This window comes from Ischnura elegans, unplaced genomic scaffold, assembly GCF_921293095.1.
Source record: "Ischnura elegans unplaced genomic scaffold, ioIscEleg1.1, whole genome shotgun sequence".
Taxonomy (NCBI): domain Eukaryota; kingdom Metazoa; phylum Arthropoda; class Insecta; order Odonata; family Coenagrionidae; genus Ischnura; species Ischnura elegans.
The window spans coordinates 107347-130846 of NW_025791676.1; the positions used below are offsets into that span (position 1 = coordinate 107347).

General features: G+C 42.0%; 2 protein-coding genes and 2 non-coding genes across 4 annotated transcripts; all 4 read left to right on the forward strand.

Moving 5' to 3' along the window:
- The first annotated feature begins 1570 nt into the window (after nucleotides 1-1570).
- Nucleotides 1571-2006, forward strand: LOC124173426 (histone H2B). Its single transcript, XM_046552908.1, has one exon. It carries the CDS (start codon nucleotides 1595-1597, stop codon nucleotides 1964-1966), a length of 372 nt encoding a protein of 123 aa, XP_046408864.1. The 5' UTR covers nucleotides 1571-1594; the 3' UTR covers nucleotides 1967-2006.
- An 897-nt stretch (nucleotides 2007-2903) lies between these two features.
- LOC124173433 lies at nucleotides 2904-3022 on the forward strand. Its single transcript, XR_006868553.1, has one exon. It is a non-coding gene; the product is annotated as a 5S ribosomal RNA (ribosomal RNA).
- Nucleotides 3023-12463: 9441 nt separating this feature from the next.
- LOC124173438 lies at nucleotides 12464-12582 on the forward strand. The gene has a single exon (XR_006868557.1). It is a non-coding gene; the product is annotated as a 5S ribosomal RNA (ribosomal RNA).
- Nucleotides 12583-20490: 7908 nt separating this feature from the next.
- Nucleotides 20491-22084, forward strand: LOC124173416 (late histone H1-like). The gene has a single exon (XM_046552900.1). The coding sequence runs from the start codon at nucleotides 21225-21227 to the stop codon at nucleotides 22011-22013; it is 789 nt and encodes a 262-aa protein (XP_046408856.1). The 5' UTR covers nucleotides 20491-21224; the 3' UTR covers nucleotides 22014-22084.
- The last annotated feature ends 1416 nt before the right edge of the window (nucleotides 22085-23500 follow it).

Sequence of the window (23500 nt, forward strand, 5' to 3'; positions counted from 1 at the left end):
GGATTTAATTATCGAAGGCGAATGGGAAAAGGACGATGAAGTTCCATCAATAACCGAAAATGAAGTACGTAGCCAAATAAAAAAGCTGGTAAAGGGTAAGGCGTGTGGCCTTGATAATATACCCAACGAGGTACTTCTAAAACTACCAGAAAAGGCTATTATGTTCTTGACTATATTAGTCAATGAATGCATTAGACATGGGCATTTTCCCAATCCGTGGAAAAGAGCCGGAGTTATTTGTATTCCGAAGAAGAGAGGCAAAATACTTAGTTGCGATGAATTCCGGCCTATCTCGCTACTTTCGAATTTAAGCAAACTTATGGAAAGGATCATCACCCCATACTTTGAGCAGCACGCCAATAGAGTAATCCCGCAAGAACAGTTCGGGTTTCGTAGGGGTCTGTCCTGTACACAACAGGTGCACAGAGTCTTAGACTACATCTGTGATGGCTTTAATAAAAACGAAACGACAGTTGGCGTCTTTATTGACGTGTCTAAAGCTTTTGATAGTGTTTGGCACGAAGGTCTTTTACATAAAATGATTGAGTGGGGTTTCCCCCTGTGGATTTTAAATATGACACGCTCATACTTGAGCCAGAGAACCTTCGTGACCAGGTGGAAAGATGTGTCTAGCTCGAGCAAGGAAATGTCTGCAGGGGTGCCGCAAGGCTCTGTGCTTGGCCCCCTGCTCTTTAACATCTATACCGCAGACTTCCCGATTGACAGAGAGGACTGGCACTCTAAAACTGCCCTGTATGCGGATGATGCTGCCATTATAGCAAGGAGCAGATGCCCTAACAAGGCAACAGAATACTGCCAAGAGGCCTTGGACGAGGTTGTTAAATGGAACAGCAAATGGAGGATGAAAATTACTGCGGAAAAGACCAAGGCAATGATGTTTAGGAAACAAGCCACTGTCGAAGATCATAGACGGGAAAGGTTAAGAATAAAACAGCAGCCCTTACCCTGGGAGGAACATATAACATATTTAGGCGTGGAGTTCGATAGAAAACTCAATATGAGCAATCAAATAAATAAAATGAAAGCTAAATACATAGGAGCGAGGGTGTCTTTAAACCCCATTTTGAAAAGCAATGCTACCCCAGTAGCCGCAAAAACTATAATTTATAAGTCTTATATCCAATCAAAGTTATTATATGCAGCACCGGCTTGGTGGGGACTATTAACCAAAGAAAAAATCGATAAAATCGAAAAGCTGGAAAGAAGACATCTACGCTCAATTTTCAAAATAAGGACGCGTATGGGCAATCAAGCAGTTTATAAACTAAGCAACATAACCGCAGTCAAAGACGTTGTGCGGAAAACCGCAGCGAGATATTTTGAAGAACTGACGCTTAATAAAAATAATGCCATTCAAGAAATCCTAACATTCAAAGACACCTTCAAAGATAAACATAAAAGACCAGAAGAAATTCTAAATATGACCTAACCAAAACAAAGAAAAGGATAAAACCAACACAAGGGTGTTAAATGTTAAGATAAGGAGCAAAAGAAGTAATATAAACTTCAATATCCGATAAACGCAAACCACACGGTCAGATACATCTCGCTGCTACGCAACGTTGATACCAACATGCCACCCAAGACTAGCGGAAAGGCTGCCAAGAAGGCCGGCAAGGCCCAGAAGAACATCTCCAAGGGAGACAAGAAGAAGAAGCGCAGGAGGAAGGAGAGCTACGCAATCTACATCTACAAGGTGTTGAAGCAGGTCCACCCTGACACCGGTATCTCCTCCAAGGCCATGAACATCATGAACTCCTTCGTCAACGACATCTTCGAGAGGATCGCCGCCGAGGCTTCCCGTCTCGCTCACTACAACAAGCGCTCCACCATCACCTCCAGGGAGGTGCAGACCGCCGTCAGGCTCCTGCTCCCCGGTGAACTGGCCAAGCACGCCGTGTCTGAGGGCACCAAGGCTGTGACCAAGTACACCAGCTCCAAGTAAATTACTTGGTAGCGCCCCAACGGCCCTTTTTAGGGCCCTACATCATTCAGTGTGATGTTTCCATTGCTTACTTCAACGACAAAAACGAAGTTCCACTTTAAAATTCACAACGGTAGTCCATATCTCATTTTTAGTGCTCAGAAGGTCCTAATTTTTATGATTAATCCTTGGTTGCCATAGCAACAGATTGTTGATCATTCATCAGTTATTTCATTCCAACAGTCTGTGATTGTTGCCGTCGCATTGTCAAAGCGAAGTGTGACGGTGTCTCCGGGCTCTCTCAAATGTTCAAGTTCAAAAGTCGTTTTTCCACGAGCGTAACAGATACAATGTTCCCACAAATTAATAATTTATGCAACATTATTTTCTCTTTCCTTATCTTCATGGCAGATGTTTTTCCTTTCCCTCTATCGCGTACATGAATTTCTACTATCGCTATATGTAAAGTCCTCCGTAACGTCTCCACAGTTCCTCGTTGCATGACAATCCGTCCAGTGCGTTCAAATTTTGTCTACTTGCAGCCGCACGAGACGATCGTTAATGTTATTTCCTTGTTATGACAACAAAAGGCACTTTGTTACTCAGAAAACTGGTGGGACAGTTTCTCTTACGTCAAACCGTTTGTCCGTTATTCCATCATTTTCAGTTCACTCCATATTCCACGTTGGCAGCCCATTGTAATCCATCTTCGAAAGCCTCTACTTTGTCACGGGAGGTCCGCGCTTCAGCTGTCTTCCTTTCCGCAACATTTATGAAAACTAACTCTTACAGATCCATTTCCGAAACTGATACTTTTGAAATGGAATTTATGCGCCGTTGATGCTCAATTTCATTCCTGTATGACATTTAACTCCAAATTGTTACAAAGTCAGATAGTGAACTATCGAATCTAATCACCGAATGAGTATAACATTCTTCAAAAGCCATACATATCTTCGCCAACGGCCATACCACGTTGAATACACCGGTTCTCGTCCGATCACCGAAGTTAAGCAACGTCGGGCCCGGATAGTACTTGGATGGGTGACCGCCTGGGAACACCGGGTGCTGTTGGTATCACTTTTTATTTTTTTCCCCTATCCTTATGATAACTAATTACAAGTTATTCACCACATGCATGCGTTGAAGGATGTGCATTGCATTTTCTTTCGCGTGAAATGGCAGTACTCCCACTTCCTTCAAGTGAAACGATTGAAACACGCCACTTCAGTTTTCCCAGTTAACTTTTCCTTATCGCGCAGAACGCTGCCTTTGTGCAGTCCATGCCATTTCTTAGGCCCATACCATTCCTTCCGTATTCTACACGTAAGTTACTCACATCGTACATACTGAAAAAAATCATATCGCTCGAGTAAATTCCGTAAGTGTAGTAAATGACATCTCATGAAGGAAACGTCGGTGATTACAGCGAAAATTATATTGTTCCACGAACGATCGATATAACTTTTTTATTCACCACTCTTGGATAATATATTTCTGTTCCTAGGTTGATACATTCGTTATGTCATTCATAGAGAAACCGCGCTTAAAACAGTCAAGCCCGGAAAATTTAAATAAAGTAATGTAACGCCGAACAATATACTTCTCGAAATTATTCCTTGAGAGAACTGCTTTTCCTGTCTGCATTCCATAATGCTCCATTTCCAGCGAATCCATTTTTAAAATTGAATGCATACCCAAAATAATTTCGATCATGAAACAGTTGACACAACAACAGGCGACATTTACTAAGCGATGGGAGCTGAAAGAAATCGCCATTACAGTAACAAGCACACCGTTGCTACAGACATTTTTCAGAAACACATTTTCAAATATCGAGTACATGAAATAACGGAATTGAGAGACACTAAAGCACATCCGACTACTGCGGGAAACTGGCAACTATTAAACTTAAAAAAATATTTTAACTCAGCTACCACGAGCTATGCATTGCCAGAAAATGCCGAGAAAAATTCTTTAAAAAAAGAAGACGAAGGTCAATTTGTGAAATGCTTTCAACGATTAGTATTCTCCTTTTAGATTTTCTGGAAACGAAAATTAATTCATAGCGTAATAATTAAAACCCTGCTACGTGCGATTCCCTTCATTAACCGGATCGGCTATTGATCATTCATCATTCCTTTTCTTACACGTGTGTAGCGTCAAAAGGTGGAAGATACAAACGACGTAATGTCAGCTGTCACTGACAAACTTGCAACAATGTAATAATTAATCTCGTCATCCGCATCCCGGGACAAGTATTGCATCGTGAGTGCTCAAAAAGTAACACGCGCTGCCGCTAGATGGTGCGAGGGAGGCCACTCCGCAGTCCGGTGCCTGCCTCGCCGGGCGCGTGCAAACACAAGTTTGAACGTTCGATCCCCCGAGGGAGAGCGCACCCGGGCTATTGTTTACGACCGAGGTCAACAATGCCAATGCATACGCTGTCGAGTCCTCGGATCTTGACTGTCTCGAACAATTGCTATTAATGACAGCAATGGCACATAGCCTTTTCGTCCGAAGACGCAAAGCTTGCGTCCGTTTCGCACGTAAAATCACTTTTAAATTCAATCTATGAACACATCATTGTAAACCTGCACATTTCTCTCATTTCTCATCGTTGGTGAATGTTAATTTTGACTGAAGGAAATTAAATCCGGGCAATGCTATTAACTGCCGACCACCGAGCGTCGCTCGGCGTATCGCATTTCATTTTCGCGTTCAAAACTAGCGGACCACTTCCACTCCCATACGAATTGAGTTCCTGCAAGTCTCGACACGCACACTGACTAGGCAGCCGGTATCGGGGGTGTCGAGCCTGGAGAAAAGCAAAACAAAATGCTGCCGTCCGAACTTGCGTGTCATGCGATGGATAAAATTGTGCTCCCGGAACATGAAGGACGCAATTTCTTTCTTTCATTATGTCTCGTTTACGTTGTAATGGCACGCTTGCAATCGGTTAAACGGACAAAGCTTGCAGATGCATTCGAGAAATATATTAATCGCGGAGTTGTTTCGTGAACGATTCATTACATCAATTCAATTACAGATTTATTGTAACAGTTACTCATCAAACGCACGACGTCCTACGAAGCACAATTTCGACGGCCTATCAAAGACAATGAAACGCAAACGTACGATACTTACTATCGATACTTAATTCGCAACAATAAGAATTTTTCAATGCAAGCAATTAGTAGTGGTACACTTCCCACACGCAAATCGGTGCAACAACTTCAGCGTTAGTACTTGTTCAAACAATTGAAAACAACAGCAATGAAACCAGCAAACACCCGGTTGCTAAGGATAATTAGCACGTCAACAATCACATTTCTCATTCCCTTTCCCGGGAAAGACCAGCGATTAAAAAGTTTGATGTAATGACATCGAGTAATTATCACCCATGGCGAAAGCTTTTGAAATTTCGATCCCCTACGGTTACCTCGTAACAATCAGTAACGCATTGAAAGAGCACAGTTTACATTTTTTCCCGAAAATCATAACACATGCGGTGTGCGAAAATGAGTGTCGAGGACTTAAAATAGTCTTCGACGCTTTGCACAATGCGTTCCCACATTTCCGATAACCAACGATGAACATAATTTTGCAAAATCACAAATAAACTTGCGTATGAGTGCCGCTACTTACAACATTTCACGGTTTCCATTCAATCATATGACAATGGCGTTTTGCTGGTCTCCAATTTCACGAGTCTGAGGAAACGTTTGTGATTTGACGTTTTACAATTAATTCCTTTTCCATATCCGATAAAATTCTTTTGGCCTCCGTGATGCTAACACTACGCTTTTCAAGTCACATGTCAAATCAACACAGCATTACCATGGAATGTTATCGTTGCCCTAATTAATTATGTAGTTCCGCTGCGAAGAAGTTATGAAATATCACACAAGGAATTATATTCGGACGAAAGGCACGTTAACAATAATCAACGCCGGCTGACATTGGAAATGCGGTGTGCACTATTCGACATCGCTGACTGCTTTCATAACAGCAGTCCAAATACATAGCATTACACTTATTATTAATCCGGATCTGCCAATGTACATAACTTCACACATACAGAGTATACGACCACGATGTAACACCGTAAACACTTCCATTAAAATATTCCGTAATAAATTTTGTGAAACCAAACAATCCGTTGCTAAGGAATTCGCGAAAAATGTTCTTCCTTCAACTCCTTCGTCAACATTTCAAACAGTGCACAGTGCCTAAGATACAAAGTGCAAGGGAAAACCATCAACGTCTTAGCACATTCAAAGGCAAACACTTTTAAATTATGCCACGATTCACTCAACTTGTAACAATTAAGGACGCCACGACTAATTTATGTTTTCTTACGATGCACAATTAAACGCTGGGATCAATCAACCGTCATCATCGTCAAACAGTGTATTAATCACATCACAGTTCACTTTTCTACACAAAAGAGAAAGCCAAGGAATAACACAGACAACGATTATGAATGTAAAAAGTAGAAAAATAAGTAACAGCGTACTTACTCGGCTCTTCGGCTGTAGATCACAATCGCTGTTGTCAACACACTTCATTCCCGTACATTTAACTAACTTTTCCTATGCATCCAGCGACACAAACACTTTCAATCCTTTCCTCACGATTGCCAAGCGTCACAAAGAACACTACAGAACCGGCGTTATGTCAGTTACAGCTGATAAACATTATACAATTATCACTGATATTAGTTACTCGCGACGTCTTCTCACTACAGCTGCCGCAGCAAGAGCGATCGAGTGGTAATACAGATTCGGCCGCTAGATGGTGCGGGGGGAACCTCCAGCAGTCCACTGCGCGCATCGCTGTTGGGAATTAGGAATCGCGCGTGGGAAAGCAATTGGGATAATTATTCGCAACGCAGCGGCAAAATGCGAATCCTTGCCATACCTAATGAACCATCGATTGTCATTGGTCGTGAACTATTAATGTTCTCCACAACAATGGCACATCGAACGACCAAATCCCCGCCTTAAAGTCGCATATAATATCGTAAATTAAGCCAAGATTCAAGCGCAATGTGGTGAACATTTGCATAATTGGAATATAGAGTACTCTTGTACCTCAAAATATCCACCAAAACGTACCTCATGATGCAGAGTCTTACGTGGTTTTCGACGATTTCCAAGCGATTTTAAACCAATATATCAAGTACGGATGTCACTGTTAACATTCGTATGGCGAAGGAAATGATGTAGCAATCAGGAATTACTGAAAGAGGCAGTACAATCTGGGAAATGTTTGTGAGTTTGCCTTTGACGTTTGAAAAGTAATTCCTCTACTACGTCCGATAACATTCCTTGGGCTCCGTTATGCTAACAGTTCGCTTTTAAAATCACATGTTAAGTTATCACAGCTTACCATTAAACTGCCCAAATTATTTACGTTATAATATCCCTGCCCTAATATTTACGTTATTCCGCTGCCAAGAAAAAATGAAATAGCACAAAAGGAATTACATTCCCACGAAAGGAACGTTAAGAATAACCAACGACGCCTGACGGTAGGAATGGGACGTGTAATCGTCAACATCGTTAATTGTTCTTTCATTGCACTTGCTAGACTTAGCATTGACACGTATTACTAATCAAGATCTGCCAATTAAAATCACTTCACTCATGCAAATTTAAGGACGACGATATAACACGCTAAACACTTCCATTTAATTATTCCGTATTCACTAATGTGAAACCAGCAATCCGTTGCTAAGGAAAAAATTAGCGAAAAATATTCTTCCTTCCACTCTTTCGTCAACATTTCAAACAGTGCACAGTGCCTAACATACAAAGTGCAAGGGATAACCATCAACGCCTTAGCACAGAAAAGGCAAACAGTTTTAAATTAAGCCACGATTCACTCAACTTGTAACAATTAAGGACGCCACGAATAATTTCGGTTTTCTTAGGATACACAATTACACGTTGGGATCAATCAACCGTCATCATCGTCAAACAGTGAATTAATCACTACACAGTTTACTTTTCCACACGAAAGAGAAACGAAAGGAACAACACAGTCAACGAATACGAGCGTGAAAAGTGTTTAAATAAGTAATAGCGTACTTACTCGGCTCGCTGGTTGTGGATCACAGTATTCACCTGCACGGCTATCAGAATCGCTGTTTTCATCACACTATTGATTCTCGTGCATTTCACTCACTTTTCCTATACATCCATCGACACAGACACTTTCACTCATTTCCTCGCGTTTGCTGTGCGTCACAAAGAACACTACATAACCGGCGTTATGTGATTAACCACTGATAAACATGGACTAATTATAACTGATAATAATTATTCGCGTCGTCTTCTCACGACAGCTACCGCTGATCGAGTAGTAATTCAGAATCCGCCGACAGATGGCGCGGGAGGCCTTTTCGCAGTCGCTCGCCGTGGACGTCCAGAGCGGAATTTGAAATATCGTCTCTCGGTGGGATTTCTATCCCGGATTGCGACTCGGCGCAAATATGCGAACGCTAGCCACGATGAATGATTTATCGACTCATCCGCGGTCAATTGTCGTGAAATGCGGAAAAACAAATGTTGTCATTTACAACAATGAAACACCGCACTGTATTCCAACGACGCGAAGCACGGAATATATGTAAATAATCCATTCATCAAACACAGTATCGTTTAAACGTACATGATCGGAACACGACCGCCTCGTAAATGATCATCTGCCAGTGAAGTGACGACTGTCAAGCGGTGTCTTTCCTCCGCCCGCGATTTGCATTTCATTTCGGCGTTCGGAGGGAGCGGACCGCTTCGACTCCAGGCAGGAATACACTCCGTGCGGCTGACGATTCTCGGCATCGCGGGTGCAGGGCAGGGGGCCGCGAGGCAGAGAACATCTCGGACGTAGGTGCTCGTCGCGATAACACGGATAAGCGGGGAAAGAACTCGGCTCGGTTATACCTTAGGTTAGGTGATTAGAAGTGATTCATTGATTAGCCGTAAATACCGGACCATTTCATTAGCATATCGATTCCGCGACGAATGCAGTGAGCGATTTAACTGTTTGTCACCGTTCCTTCCTACTCTGAAAATGTTTCGTGCCCGAGTTGCTGCCCGCAGTTGTCCACGATTCAATTTTACATTTTCCCTAACGGTACCGTAAGTTCTTACTACATTTTTGCATGCCACGGTGAATGACAATCGTTCTCCAGTCTCTTTGCCATCGGAGTGAAGCGGAAATTACATCCTTTCGCGAGCGATCGAAGAATTTCCTTATGCGAATTAATTATTCCTCGTGAGTAGTCAGGTCTACTTTCCTTCCTCGATTGCACCCTACATACGTCAAATATCCTTCCTCTTCTCAATAAGTGATATCGTCACTGTCTGCCAGTGTCAACGACTTATCCTTAAACCGAACTCCCATAGTTGTACATATTCGCAGTACACGAGAAAAGTTCGCAGAGTTTCGGAGTATAGCCGTACATTTAGTCAGTAAAGGGAGAGAACCGATTAATTAATATCTTATGAGTAGGCAATCCACATTTCTCTACACTGTATTAAAACGCACGGAACGACTTAATCCGTAGCAATAAATTTCCGTGCCTTCTGCCTTGAGTATATGTTAATGAACACACTCGTCTCTTCCACAATGATTTTCAAAGCATAACTCAATTATTTGGAAAGCTTTTCGTGACATTGAGCAGTTTCGCTTGAGCGCTGAACGATATAGTTACCCTTAGTAACGAAGTTATTTGGTTTCCTGTTGGCTGTTTGCTACACATAAACATTTCAATGCAAGACGTAACGCGAGTACAGCAAATAATGGAAACTTTGCATCGCTAATTCTTTCAACGTTACGTGCGACGTAACATAGCAACCAACGGTGGAAAATCATGGAATTCGCTTATCAAAAATGCCACTTCTTGCAAGTACTGCTAATTTTTATTAATAGGGGAATGTTGTCTGCTTAATATAAATTGCCTCCCGAAGACATATAAGACACGGGAAAAAAAATTCTGTGGCCTGTAAGTTGACAAATAGCAATCCAATTTCATACACTTTACCCAAATCCTTTGCTGATTTCTACCAAATATTTTGATGTCCCTCGTGAACCGAAAACTTTGATAAATTTAGTCATAACTCCATAATTCTAACATAATTTTTTTTCGTGCACCGCATTGGAAACCATTCTTGCCATTGTGTTACTTCAGCATGTTAATTAGGAATGGTTTGCAAGGGAAATGCAGAAAAAGCGAGAATGTTATTGATATTCTCCCCTTCTTCGGTTACTAGTGAATGACTGCGTCTCGTATTAATATACCATAAATTAACTAATAACAAGCTGGTCGCCTATTTCGCACTTGGCTGCGAACTGTCTGAGTATGGTTCCGCCGCCGCCGCTAGATGGTGCGGCGTGCTTCTCCCGGCGATTCACAGACTTTCTCTGCGCACATCGGCCGACGGAAAGGCGGCTACTGAAATAAGAAACATTCCTTCGGGTAACCGCGCGGGTGAGAAAATCCCAGAGCGCCTATTTTCCCCTTCATTAAATCACGGGAATGAAAGAAAATTCTAAAATGTGATGCATCATTCCCAATGCAGTCCCCCGTGACTTTGAAATAAATTTTTAGCCGTGGTGGACACGGAATATCGCAAACACCTTTTCCATACACACCGGAGTCGCGTTAAATGCCGGAATCGTCTAAAATTATGCTCCCTCGTCACGAGCATTTTCTTTCGTTGCAGTTGGAAAGTATTACTTGGCGAATCAGATTATTCAGCGTCCTTAGTGGAAGATGTATTTGTATCCCTCATTCTCTAATTCATTGATGAAGACTGTTTCAGAAAAAACCAGTGCGACGTAATCCATTTCGTGCAGTCAGTTATAAACATTTCCCTCCATACCGTTTCAAAGTTTTATTCGTCCACAAATTTTATGTAACGCACTCTCTCTTCGTGCGAAGTACCGCCACGTGGAAAGAATCCGGGGGTGGGGAAATTCTTGGGTCAACGAAGACAACTTTCCTGGGAACCCGTGTGTGGGGTAGTTCCCACGCTTGGATCCGGGTGGTGGGGGACGGGTTCCCCCACCACGAACCTAAACGCAGCGAGTGGGGCAGGGGACGCCGGGAAGAAAAAAAGAAGTTCCAACGGGCGAATTTTTCAAAAGACGCAATGGCCTCCTTCGTTTGTTTCCCGTCGACGTAAAAAGTGAGTAAGTGTTTTCTATTCATGGCATCATTCAATACCTGCCGTATCGAAAGACTTGCAGGCGAGGATAATCACTCCAATGACAGCAACACATACTTTCATGGCATAGCACCATTAAAAATGTTGGAAAGGTAATCGACTGCCATTAATGGAAGTAGGGTTTTGCAAGGCTTCGAGATAACGTGTAATACTTGAAAAAAAGAAAAAACGCTCAATGTATACCGTTCCTTCGTCAACAGTACACTTTCATTACTTTCACGCAATAGTCATGTCGAGGAATTTATCAATCAATGATCGGTGTACACGTCCAATGAAGTGTTTCCATAGCGCAAGTGAAATTTTAGGGTTGGAAATATTTCCGTCGGGCATACGTTTCACGAAAGCAAATGCCAGTCGCCCGCCTGTATGGGAACATGAAGGGGACTCTTGTTCCCACGGTCGGAAATGGTGGTGGGGGAAGGTACGTCTCCCCGACCGAGAAGCGGCAGCGTGTGACGTAAGCAAGTGTCGGTAGGGGAGAACTTTGAATCGAGGTCGGCTCCCTGCCAACGGACAGTTTTTTTGAAGGGGCGCACTATCGTTCGTCATTCCTCCACGTAAATGTTACGAAATCGGTTCGCATCACAGGGGCAGTAATGCCACCTCATAATCGCAATTGGGAAAAAGAGTGAAGCGCGATAAGCGAGGAAGGATAATAATTTCCTATTCCGTAATATAACTCGGAGTAAAACCACGAATTCCTGTCTCCGTGGCAGTGTGTTGGCATTGGGAGATAGATAAATGACATAAAGAAAAATGTATGAATGTAGGGAAAAACATTTTTTGTTCCAAGAATGGTGAAAACGATTTTTTACACATTGCTTAACCAACAAAGAGCATAACACCGTCAAGTCCGGAAAATGTAGATGAAGAAATTGGAACGACAAGAATTATCTTTCTCAAATTAATTCCCTCGTTACGCATTACATAATCATCTTTTGCCAGAAAATTTCTTTGAAGAAGTAAATGCATCCCTTGCGTTACATCGATCATTAAACAGTCGAAACAACAACAGGCGACATTTACCAATGGATTAAAGCTGAAACGAATCGCCATTACACCAACAAGCACACCGTTACGAAAGACATTTTTCATAAACACATTTTCAAAGATGGACCAAAAGATATAACGGAATTGAGAATTGCTTAAGCATAAAGGGACTGTTGTCTGGAAATGGTAACTATTCAACAGAAACAAAAGCAGATACAACCGCGAAGAAACCAGATCTTCCTTCGATTCTCAAGTCATGATAACTTTTTGAGGATTCGGTCATGTACTCGCCAACGGCCACACCACGTACAATTCACCGGTTCTCGTTCGATCACCGAAGTTAAACTACGTAGGGCCCGGATAGTACTTGGACGGGTGACCGCCTGGGAATACCGGGTGCTGTTGGCATTACTTTTATTCTTCAACTTGTTTAAAAAAAATATTTTCAATCACCTACCGCGAGCAATGCAGAGCAGGAATATGCCGCGAAAATTTCTTTTGAGAAAGAAATGTCACTATGTGAAATATTTTCTACATATTTTATTCGCGTGTTTCAAGAGTGACATTAATGTAGCGTTGGAGAGGAAAGGCTTTGGGAAAAATCCATTTTCAGTCATTACTGCAATCACTTCCTCGGAATTTATTCCCTAATGCGAGAGTTTCGTTGATTCCGATATGTGGTGAATGAGAGAAATAGGTTTGGGAATAATTTTAATTTGCATGCCACGCGACATTTTCCTTCGATCCTCGGTTATCACAGCGGGATTACATACTCTAAAGGCATGGAAATCGGCTTCCGCTTCCCGGTGTCCATTGGGAGATGGCGTGCAGAGGGTTTTTCATTGAATTATTAGAAATAGTTTAAACTACCCAAGTAATTAATAACGGTCATTTTCAGAAAAGATAAGGTTTGAAGATTGTTATCATACCATCGATGTTCAACGGTACATCTCCCTAACCATCCCACGGTACGTTTTCGCGAAAGCACGAAATTTCGATGCTCGATCAACAATACGCCATTACCTTGGCAACGAGGCAAGACGAGAATCAACAACACAGGCGTACGGGTAATGACAGCGCAGCACTCATTGACGTGGAATTAGTTACATTTCTTGGTTAAACGTGGCATTCTCGGATGGTATAATACATTGTATCGTATGCTGGACTCATCGCCTGCCGTTTCACGGAACCGTGTCTCGGGAGGTGGTGCGCCCTAGTGGCAGTTGCGGAACTATCGGCTAGGATTCTTGCATCACGCAAGAACCTCACGGAATTTGAGTAAAAATTGTAGGTATTAAAACGCAATGTGGAAGTGGTACTCGTCGCAAACATTGTGACAAGTGTTCCCTAATGTGCAAGTGAAGTCCCCGTGTCGATGTTGTCCCCGTGTTTGTGAAATGTATGGTAGAAGAAAGGCGGCGCAAAGTGAAGTGTTGGAAGGCGACAGAGGAAAAATTCGGAAAATAAATCCGTTATTGCGTGTGACTGAGAAAATGTGTTAACGCGAAGAAATTGGTAGTGCATACTTTCATGTGAATGTGGTAATTATGTCGTTGCATTGCAAATACAACCAATACATCATTTGTTTGTTCAGGCTGAAGTTGGCCGATGTGTAGGAGTTTGCTGATAAGAAAGGCAAACGATAGGGAAATGTGGGGCGTAATGCAGTGAATTCATACATTAATTCTTTCCATAAATTACTGATCATGTTATTAGTTAAAGGCTGGGCGTCGTTAGGGAAATATAATTTTCATGGTTAAATGTTGGAATGAGCTGTTATGTTGTCAACGCTTCGAGAGTACACAAACTGTGTCATTATGGAAATTAGTTTGTTTTATGCAATTAAACTGGTCAGGAATAAGTGGTTTACCTTTCTTAGCATTTGAAAAGGTATGTGATGGAAATCGATACCCAAGGAGAGATATCATGATAGGTGAAGTTTGCAATTTGAAAACAAGTCTTAATTGTCGGGGCATTATGCAGAATAACATTGCTATTTGATGTTCGGAAATTGTAAAACTTGACTGGAGTATGCGTTTTAGGAAGTGTATCAATGGAAGCGTTAGTCCATGGCGATAGTTTGGGAATAGAATGATGATTGGGGGAATGTTGATATGTGCAGTTGTGGCATCAGGGCTTGGAGATTACATAATATGTGATATAAATGAAATTGTAATGAGTCGTGCAATGAAACTCGTCAGGAATACGTGCATTAACTCTTCCTTCGTTTTAAAAGTGAACTGGTGTTAATCCGTGAAAGAACATAGTTTTGATAAGGGAACGGCAGACATTTGTGTGGCTGAGTAAATGAAATTCCAATTGTGATATTCAAAATTATTCATAAAAACCATAATTACCGAGGGATTCTGACGGGATGCGTTCTAAAACGTTACCAATAGTAAAACATACGTTAGTGTCGAGTTTCGTAGCGTTAGAGTAATTAGTTTAAAAAATATTCCGGTTGAAGTGACTGAAATATTGCAGAGGCTAAATATTGAATAACAACATTATGTCCTATAGACAGTGAAAACCAGCGGATTCTGGTGGGACAAGTTTTAAAACAATAGGAGAGATAAGGCAATTGTCGGTGACGAGTGTCAGTGCGATTGAATCAATGGTTGAATTAATATGTTACAATGTGTGTATGACATAATGACATTAAATGTGTCATACTCAAAATTATTCATAAAAACCATAATTACCGAGGGATTTTGACGGGATGCGTTTTAAAACGTTAACAATAGTAAAACATACGTTAGTGTCGAGTTTCGTAGCGTTAGAGTAATTAGTTTAAAAAATATTCCAGTTGAAGTGACTGAAATATTGCACAGGCTAAATAATGAATAACAACATTATGTCCTATAAACAGTGAAAACCAGCGGATTTTGGTGGGACAAGTTTTAAAACAATAGGAGAAATAAGGCAATTGTCGGTGACGAGTGTCAGTGCGATTGAATCAATGGTTGAATTAATATGTTACAATGTGTGTATGACATAATGACATTAAATGTGTCATACTCAAAATTATTCATAAAAACCATAATTACCGAGGGATTTTGACGGGATGCGTTTTAAAACGTTAACAATAGTAAAACATACGTTAGTGTCGAGTTTCGTAGCGTTAGAGTAATTAGTTTAAAAAATATTCCGGTTGAAGTGACTGAAATATTGCAGAGGCTAAATATTGAATAACAACATTATGTCCTATAAACAGTGAAAACCAGCGGATTTTGGTGGGACAAGTTTTAAAACAATAGGAGAGATAAGGCAATTGTCGGTGACGAGTGTCAGTGCGATTGAGTCAATGGTTTAATTAATATGTTACAATGTGTGAATGACAAAATGACATTAAATGTGTCACACTCAAAATTATTCATAAAAACCATAATTACCGAGGGATTTTGACGGGATGCGTTTTAAAACGTTAACAATAGTAAAACATACGTTAGTGTCGAGTTTCGTATCGTTAGAATAATTAGTTTTAAAAATATTCCAGTAGAAGTGCCTGAAAAATTGCAGAGGATAAATATTGAATAACAACATTATGTCCTATAAACAGTGAAAACCAGCGGATTTTGGTGGGACAAGTTTTAAAACAATAGAAGAAATAAGGCAATTGTTGGTGACGAGTGTCAGTGCGATTGAGTCAATGGTTTAATTGATATGTTACATTGTGTGTATGACAAAATGACATTAAATGTGTCACACTCAAAATTATTCATAAAAACCATAATTACCGAGGGATTTTGACGGGATGCATTTTAAAACGTTCACAATAGTAAAACATACGTTAGTGTCGAGTTTCGTAGCGTTAGAATAATTAGTTTGAAAAATATTCCGGTTGAAGTGACTGAAATATTGCAGAGGCTAAATATTCAATAACAACGTTATGTCCTATAAACAGTGAAAACCAGCGGATTTTGGTGGGACAAGTTTTAAAACAATAGGAGAGATAAGGCAATTGTCGGTGACGAGTGTCAGTGCGATTGAATTAATGGTTGAATTCATATGTTACAATGTGTGTATGACAAAATGACATTAAATGTGTCATACTCAAAATTATTCATAAAAACCATAATTACCGAGGGATTTTGACGGGATGCGTTTTAAAACGTTAACAATAGTAAAACATACGTTAGTGTCGAGTTTCGTAGCGTTAGAGTAATTAGTTTAAAAAATATTCCGGTTGAAGTGACTGAAATATTGCAGAGGCTAAATATTGAATAACAACATTATGTCCTATAAACAGTGAAAACCAGCGGATTTTGGTGGGACAAGTTTTAAAACAATAGGAGAGATAAGGCAATTGTCGGTGACGAGTGTCAGTGCGATTGAGTCAATGGTTTAATTAATATGTTACAATGTGTGTATGACAAAATGACATTAAATGTGTCACACTCAAAATTATTCATAAAAACCATAATTACCGAGGGATTTTGACGGGATGCGTTTTAAAACGTTAACAATAATAAAACATACGTTAGTGTCGAGTTTCGTAGCGTTAGAATAATTAGTTTGAAAAATATTCCGGTTGAAGTGACTGAAATATTGCAGAGGCTAAATATTCAATAACAACGTTATGTCCTATAAACAGTGAAAACCAGCGGATTTTGGTGGGACAAGTTTTAAAACAATAGGAGAGATAAGGCAATTGTCGGTGACGAGTGTCAGTGCGATTGAATTAATGGTTGAATTAATATGTTACAATGTGTGTATGACAAAATGACATTAAATGTGTCATACTCAAAATTATTCATAAAAACCATAATTACCGAGGGATTTTGACGGGATGCGTTTTAAAACGTTAACAATAGTAAAACATACGTTAGTGTCGAGTTTCGTAGCGTTAGAGTAATTAGTTTAAAAAATATACCGGTTGAAGTGACTGAAATATTGCAGAGGCTAAATATTGAAAAACAACATTATGTCCTATAGACAGTGAAAACCAGCGGATTTTGGTGGGACAAGTTTTAAAACAATAGGAGAAATAAGGCAATTGTCGGTGACGAGTGTCAGTGCGATTGAATTAATGGTTGAATTAATATGTTACAATGTGTGTATGACATAATGACATTAAATGTGTCATACTCAAAATTATTCATAAAAACCATAATTACCGAGGGATTTTGACGGGATGCGTTTTAAAACGTTAACAATAGTAAAACATACGTTAGTGTCGAGTTTCGTAGCGTTAGAGTAATTAGTTTAAAAAATATTCCGGTTGAAGTGACTGAAATATTGCAGAGGCTAAATATTGAAAAACAACATTATGTCCTATAGACAGTGAAAACCAGCGGATTTTGGTGGGACAAGTTTTAAAACAATAGGAGAGATAAGGCAATTGTCGGTGACGAGTGTCAGTGCGATTGAATGAATGGTTGAATTAATATGTTACAATGTGTGTATGACATAATGACATTAAATGTGTCATACTCAAAATTATTCATAAAAACCATAATTACCGAGGGATTTTGACGGGATGCGTTTTAAAACGTTAACAATAGTAAAACATACGTTAGTGTCGAGTTTCGTAGCGTTAGAGTAATTAGTTTAAAAAATATACCGGTTGAAGTGACTGAAATATTGCAGAGGCTAAATATTGAAAAACAACATTATGTCCTATAGACAGTGAAAACCAGCGGATTTTGGTGGGACAAGTTTTAAAACAATAGGAGAAATAAGGCAATTGTCGGTGACGTGTGTCAGTGCGATTGAATGAATGGTTGAATTAATATGTTACAATGTGTGTATGACATAATGACATTAAATGTGTCATACTCAAAATTATTCATAAAAACCATAATTACCGAGGGATTTTGACGGGATGCGTTTTAAAACGTTAACAATAGTAAAACATACGTTAGTGTCGAGTTTCGTAGCGTTAGAGTAATTAGTTTAAAAAATATTCCGGTTGAAGTGACTGAAATATTGCAGAGGCTAAATATTGAATAACAACATTATGTCCTATAAACAGTGAAAACCAGCGGATTTTGGTGGGACAAGTTTTAAAACAATAGGAGAGATAAGGCAATTGTTGGTGACGAGTGTCAGTGCGATTGAGTCAATGGTTTAATTAATATGTTACAATGTGTGTATGACAAAATGACATTAAATGTGTCACACTCAAAATTATTCATAAAAACCATAATTACCGAGGGATTTTGACGGGATGCGTTTTAAAACGTTAACAATAATAAAACATACGTTAGTGTCGAGTTTCGTAGCGTTAGAATAATTAGTTTGAAAAATATTCCGGTTGAAGTGACTGAAATATTGCAGAGGCTAAATATTCAATAACAACGTTATGTCCTATAAACAGTGAAAACCAGCGGATTTTGGTGGGACAAGTTTTAAAACAATAGGAGAGATAAGGCAATTGTCGGTGACGAGTGTCAGTGCGATTGAATTAATGGTTTAATTAATATGTTACACTCCCTGGCTGTCGACATGAAATTCCTAGGGTCAAACTCAATATTATTTATAAAAACCATAATTACTGAGGGATTTTGATGGGAGACATTTTAAAACGTTCTTAAAGTGAAAACAGACATTATTGAGGAGTATCATAGTCTCTGAATGAATACTTTCAAAATACGCCATTTTTTGGGTTGAAAGTAAGCGAAGACTGAATTTTCAATATCAGCATTATGTCATATGAACAGTAAAAACCAGTGGATTTTGATGGGACCGGTTTTAAAACGACAAGAAAATTAAGACAAATATTCGTGACAAGTGTCAGTGCAACGGAGTAAATAGTTTTAAAAATGTGTTACAGTTGCTAATGAGTTAATCAAATTTCCATTTTCATACTCAAAATTATTTCTAAAAACCATAATTACCGTGGGATTTGGACGGGAGACGTTTCAAAACTTAGGTGTATTCAAAAAGAACATTATAGCGGAGTTCCGTAGCCACAGAATGAATACTTTGAAAAATATCCCATATTATGTGTCTGACAGCAAATGCTGATTTTTCAATATCAACGTTATGTCATATGAACAGTAAAAACCATTGAATTTTGATGGGACCGGTTTTAAAACGACAAGGAAATTAAGGCAATTATTCGTGACTAGTGTCAGTGCGACTGATTCCATGGTTTAAGAAATATATTGTAATCCGTTGCTGACAAAAACAAATTTCCAATGCCATACTCCAAATTATTCATAAAAAGCAATAATTACAGAGGGATTTGGACGGGAGACGTTTTAGAACGTTAACATAAATTGAAACAAACATTATCGTGGACCTTCAGTGCGACGGAATTGAAAATTTCAACAATGTTCCATGCTCTGTGCCCGTCACATTGCAAAGTGTCCGTTTAAACTCAACAAGTGAGCGTGGAAACCACACTTCCGGTCGGATTTTCATGAGGCACGTTTTAAAACGTGCAGAAAAATGACAATTAATTATTTGGAGACAAAGTTCGACAGAATAATAGCTACGTTAATGCCACATACGTGGCTACTGCGACAGCGCACGATGTATTCGTCGTAGGCGTGTGACATTTCGTCATAACATGCAGATTGTCACTTCATGCATTGCAATAGGGATATGTGAAGTTCGAAAGGAATAACTCCGAAGTCGTACTCGCTCTTTTCCTTCGTAATTCCGCAATCAGACAGTGAAATGCATCGGAAATATTGACAAACGAAGTAAGTCAAAGGAAAATTGATTTGCCAAAAGAGGTAATTGTAAGAATGCCGAAACAACAAATACCACGTTTCAGGAAATAGCAAAGTTAGGTTTAAAACTTGGACGTTACCGTAGAGAGTGGAATTAATCCACAGAACAATGTACGAAAAACTAACAAAGGGAAAGTTATCGATCGGCGATGTGAAGAGTACATCTTTTCCCTTGCACGTCCGCATTCACGAATACACGTTCCTGCGGGAAAGACACATCATTTCCAATCCCGAAGTGGCGTGTGGTAATTTAAGTAATACGTGTAACGCGCTACGTCGTCACAATGTTGTAGGGAACGGTAATTCATTTTCACAAAAGTCATTCAAAATCAGCCTTCTCACACACAGAAAATCGCAGTCATCAATTTCCAGAATCGCACGCTAGACCAGAAATATCCTGCGACTCGAGTATGGAAAAGCCAGCCTCACTCGACAATCCCTCCCGTCGAGGCGTAATTTTTTTTTCACCAACCTTTCGCAATCCCTGCCCAGGAATCAAATTCACCACATTCCCCCCCAGAATAGGCACAGAAAGCGCACGGAGTGAAACGAACGGGGCGAACCGAAAACCGTAGGAGCGTCAAACGGAGTCATTCCATTTCCTTCGAATATCACGACTCGCGGCGCAATCGGAATACTCTCGCGACATTCAGCCCCCGCCGGAAAGGGGAAACGATAATCGAGTGCCGCCGTTTGTGGAATAACGGCACGAGAACAAAAATTATGGACATTCGTCCGCTTCTCCCGGGGATCGCGGGTTCGCGGCAGCGCGAACGATCGCAGTCGCACGCGGAAAGAGTGATTTCGGCGTCGCGAAAAGGCGAGATCGAGGGAAACAGTCGCGTTTCGGCGACGCCGAAGTGGCGTCTCGATCGTCGATCGAAATCGCCGCAAACTCGGATCGAAAAGTGCAACAGACGAATGCACAACCGCGGATCGAGTCGTCGCGACACGACGCCGATCCGTCCGACAGGCACATCTTCCGACCATCGTTCTCCGTCCGCGGGGCGCCGTCCAGACCGGCGCCGGCGTGCCGGCACACGCAGGAAGGTTCAGAGAAACGGCGAGGCAGGTCGCCGATCGACCACGCGAACCCGCGACGCCACGGCGACACTTTAATTATCGGGTCGGAAGGCGCGCCGGTGACATGCCGTATTTCGCTCGGGCGCCGCGGCGCCCGCGACGTTCCGGTCGCCGACGGCGGGCCGCCCGCGCGCGGCCGGGACTGTCGCCTCGCGCGTCGAGATCGGACGCCGACGTCGGAGCCGCCGGCGCCGTCCGAAACGATAAAGTGCGAGACGAAGTCGAGTACAAAGATTCGAAGGAGAACGCCGACGACAAGTTCGACAGCGGCGAACGCGCTCCGAAATGGTACGATATCTCGAAGGTGGGAAACGCGAAAATTTCATCGCTTCATACCTCTCGTCCGAGACCATGGCAGACGCTACCGCAGCAGCCGCAGCAGCGCCCCCGGCGGCCCAGCCGTCCGGCACCGCAGCCGTCAAGCCCCTGCCCGCCGCCTCCGCAGCATCCAAGAAGGCCAGCAAGGGCGCCGCCTCCAAGAAGGCCCGCGCAAAGCCCTCGCATCCACCGACCTCCGAGATGGTCAACAACGCCGTCAAGAGCCTCAAGGAACGCGGCGGCTCCTCCCTCCAGGCCATCAAGAAGTACATCGCCGCCTCCTACAAGGTCGACGCCGAGAAGCTCTCCCCCTTCATCAAGAAGTACCTCAAGTCCGCCGTCACCTCCGGCACACTCGTACAGACCAAGGGCAAGGGAGCGTCGGGGTCCTTCAAGCTGAGCTCCACCACGCTGAAGGACAAGGCTGCACCCGCTGCAGCCAAGGCGAAGAAGACCGCAGCCAAGAAGACCGCCGCGGCCAAGAAGCCGAAGCCCGCGAAGAAGGAGAAGGCTGCCACCAAGCGGTCCGCGCCCAAGGAGCGCTCCAAGTCCGCGCCTCCTGCGAAGAAGGCAAAGAAAGCAGACAAGCCCAAGAAGAAGCCCGCAGCAGCCAAGCCAGCGGCGAAGGCAGCAAAGTCCCCATCGAAGGCAAAGAAGGCGCCCACCAAGCCCAAGGCGCCCAAGCCCAAGAAGACGCCCACCAAGCCCAAGCCCGCGGCAGCAAAGAAGGCCGCCGCCGCCCCCAAGAAGAAGTGAGCGACCGAACCTCGCAGGTTCACCGAACTTCGATGTACGCGAAGTTCAATTTAGGCCCTCTTAAGGGCCATCAAGTCATACAGATGACTATTTTCCATGCTTAAAACAAAATTCCAAACTCCTTCACCTTACCCAATAAAGTTTCAAACCTTACCCATTGAAGGAAATGAGTAGATGGACAATATTCCTTCTACAAAACCGCTAATTTTACGTCAAATTAATGCACCTTCCATTGAAGGTTGTCAGATAATTTTTTGGCAGTAAAAATTTACCTATGAACCTAAGTTTCGAAAGAGACGTCTGCTGCAGCAGAAAGCCTGATTGCTCAAAAGAATGAAGTATTTGCGTTTCACATATTTGCAACCAAGACGGTCGATTGTTGAAAACAATGAAATCTTGGCGAATGTCATTGTTGCATTAGTATTTTCCGTGACAAAACTGCTGGCGGAAAACAATCGTCGCGCATGGCAACATCTCCTGACGACATTTTTTGAGTTCGAGAGATGCCTACATTGTCGTAACTCGATAAACGATTGAGTGTACTCCTGACTTTGTTATTCTGAAAGAACTTCGAAATTTCCGTTACTTATGAAATTTAAATTGCCATTCTGTAAAGATAACATTTTCCGTCAGGAAACTGCCAGGATGCCAAGCACTCCATCTGCAAAAAAACATCTTTTCATAAGTTATATTCATACCTTCCAGTATTTTTCTATACTATTTTTCATTAGTTAATTATAATTATCATTAATTACAACTTTATTATTTTTTCATTCTCTTTCAGCTTTTCTTTATGAAATATTATTTCATTCTCGTCGATGAAAGCAATGGGAAACAATCGTCTGTATGACGTCTAGTCCTGAAAAGGACTTTTGTTTTTGTGCCGACAAGAAGTCGACAGCGACGACGATCTAAGCGCGCTCTCCGCGGATACGGCGTGCCAGCTGGATGTCCTTTGGCATGATGGTGACGCGCTTGGCGTGGATGGCGCACAGGTTGGTGTCCTCGAAAAGACCCACGAGGTAGGCCTCGGACGCCTCCTGCAAAGCCATGACGGCGGAGCTCTGGAAGCGGAGGTCGGTCTTGAAGTCCTGGGCGATCTCACGGACCAGGCGCTGGAAGGGCAGCTTGCGGATCAGAAGCTCGGTGCTCTTCTGGTATCTCCTGATCTCTCGGAGGGCCACGGTACCTGGGCGATACCTGTGGGGCTTCTTCACTCCACCGGTGGCCGGCGCGCTCTTGCGAGCGGCCTTGGTGGCCAGCTGCTTCCTGGGGGCTTTGCCTCCGGTCGACTTACGGGCTGTCTGCTTGGTACGTGCCATTTTCCTGTCGGGAAAGTAACTGAAGCGGCCGATTTCTCGACCCAATATATTGGCATGAGTGTGTAGACTCTTACATGTGCCGAAATGTGATTGGCTGAGAGTGCGAGACCGTCGAAAGACGTTATAAAATGGAAAGCCGAAAGTCAAGCAAGCACGATTCACGAT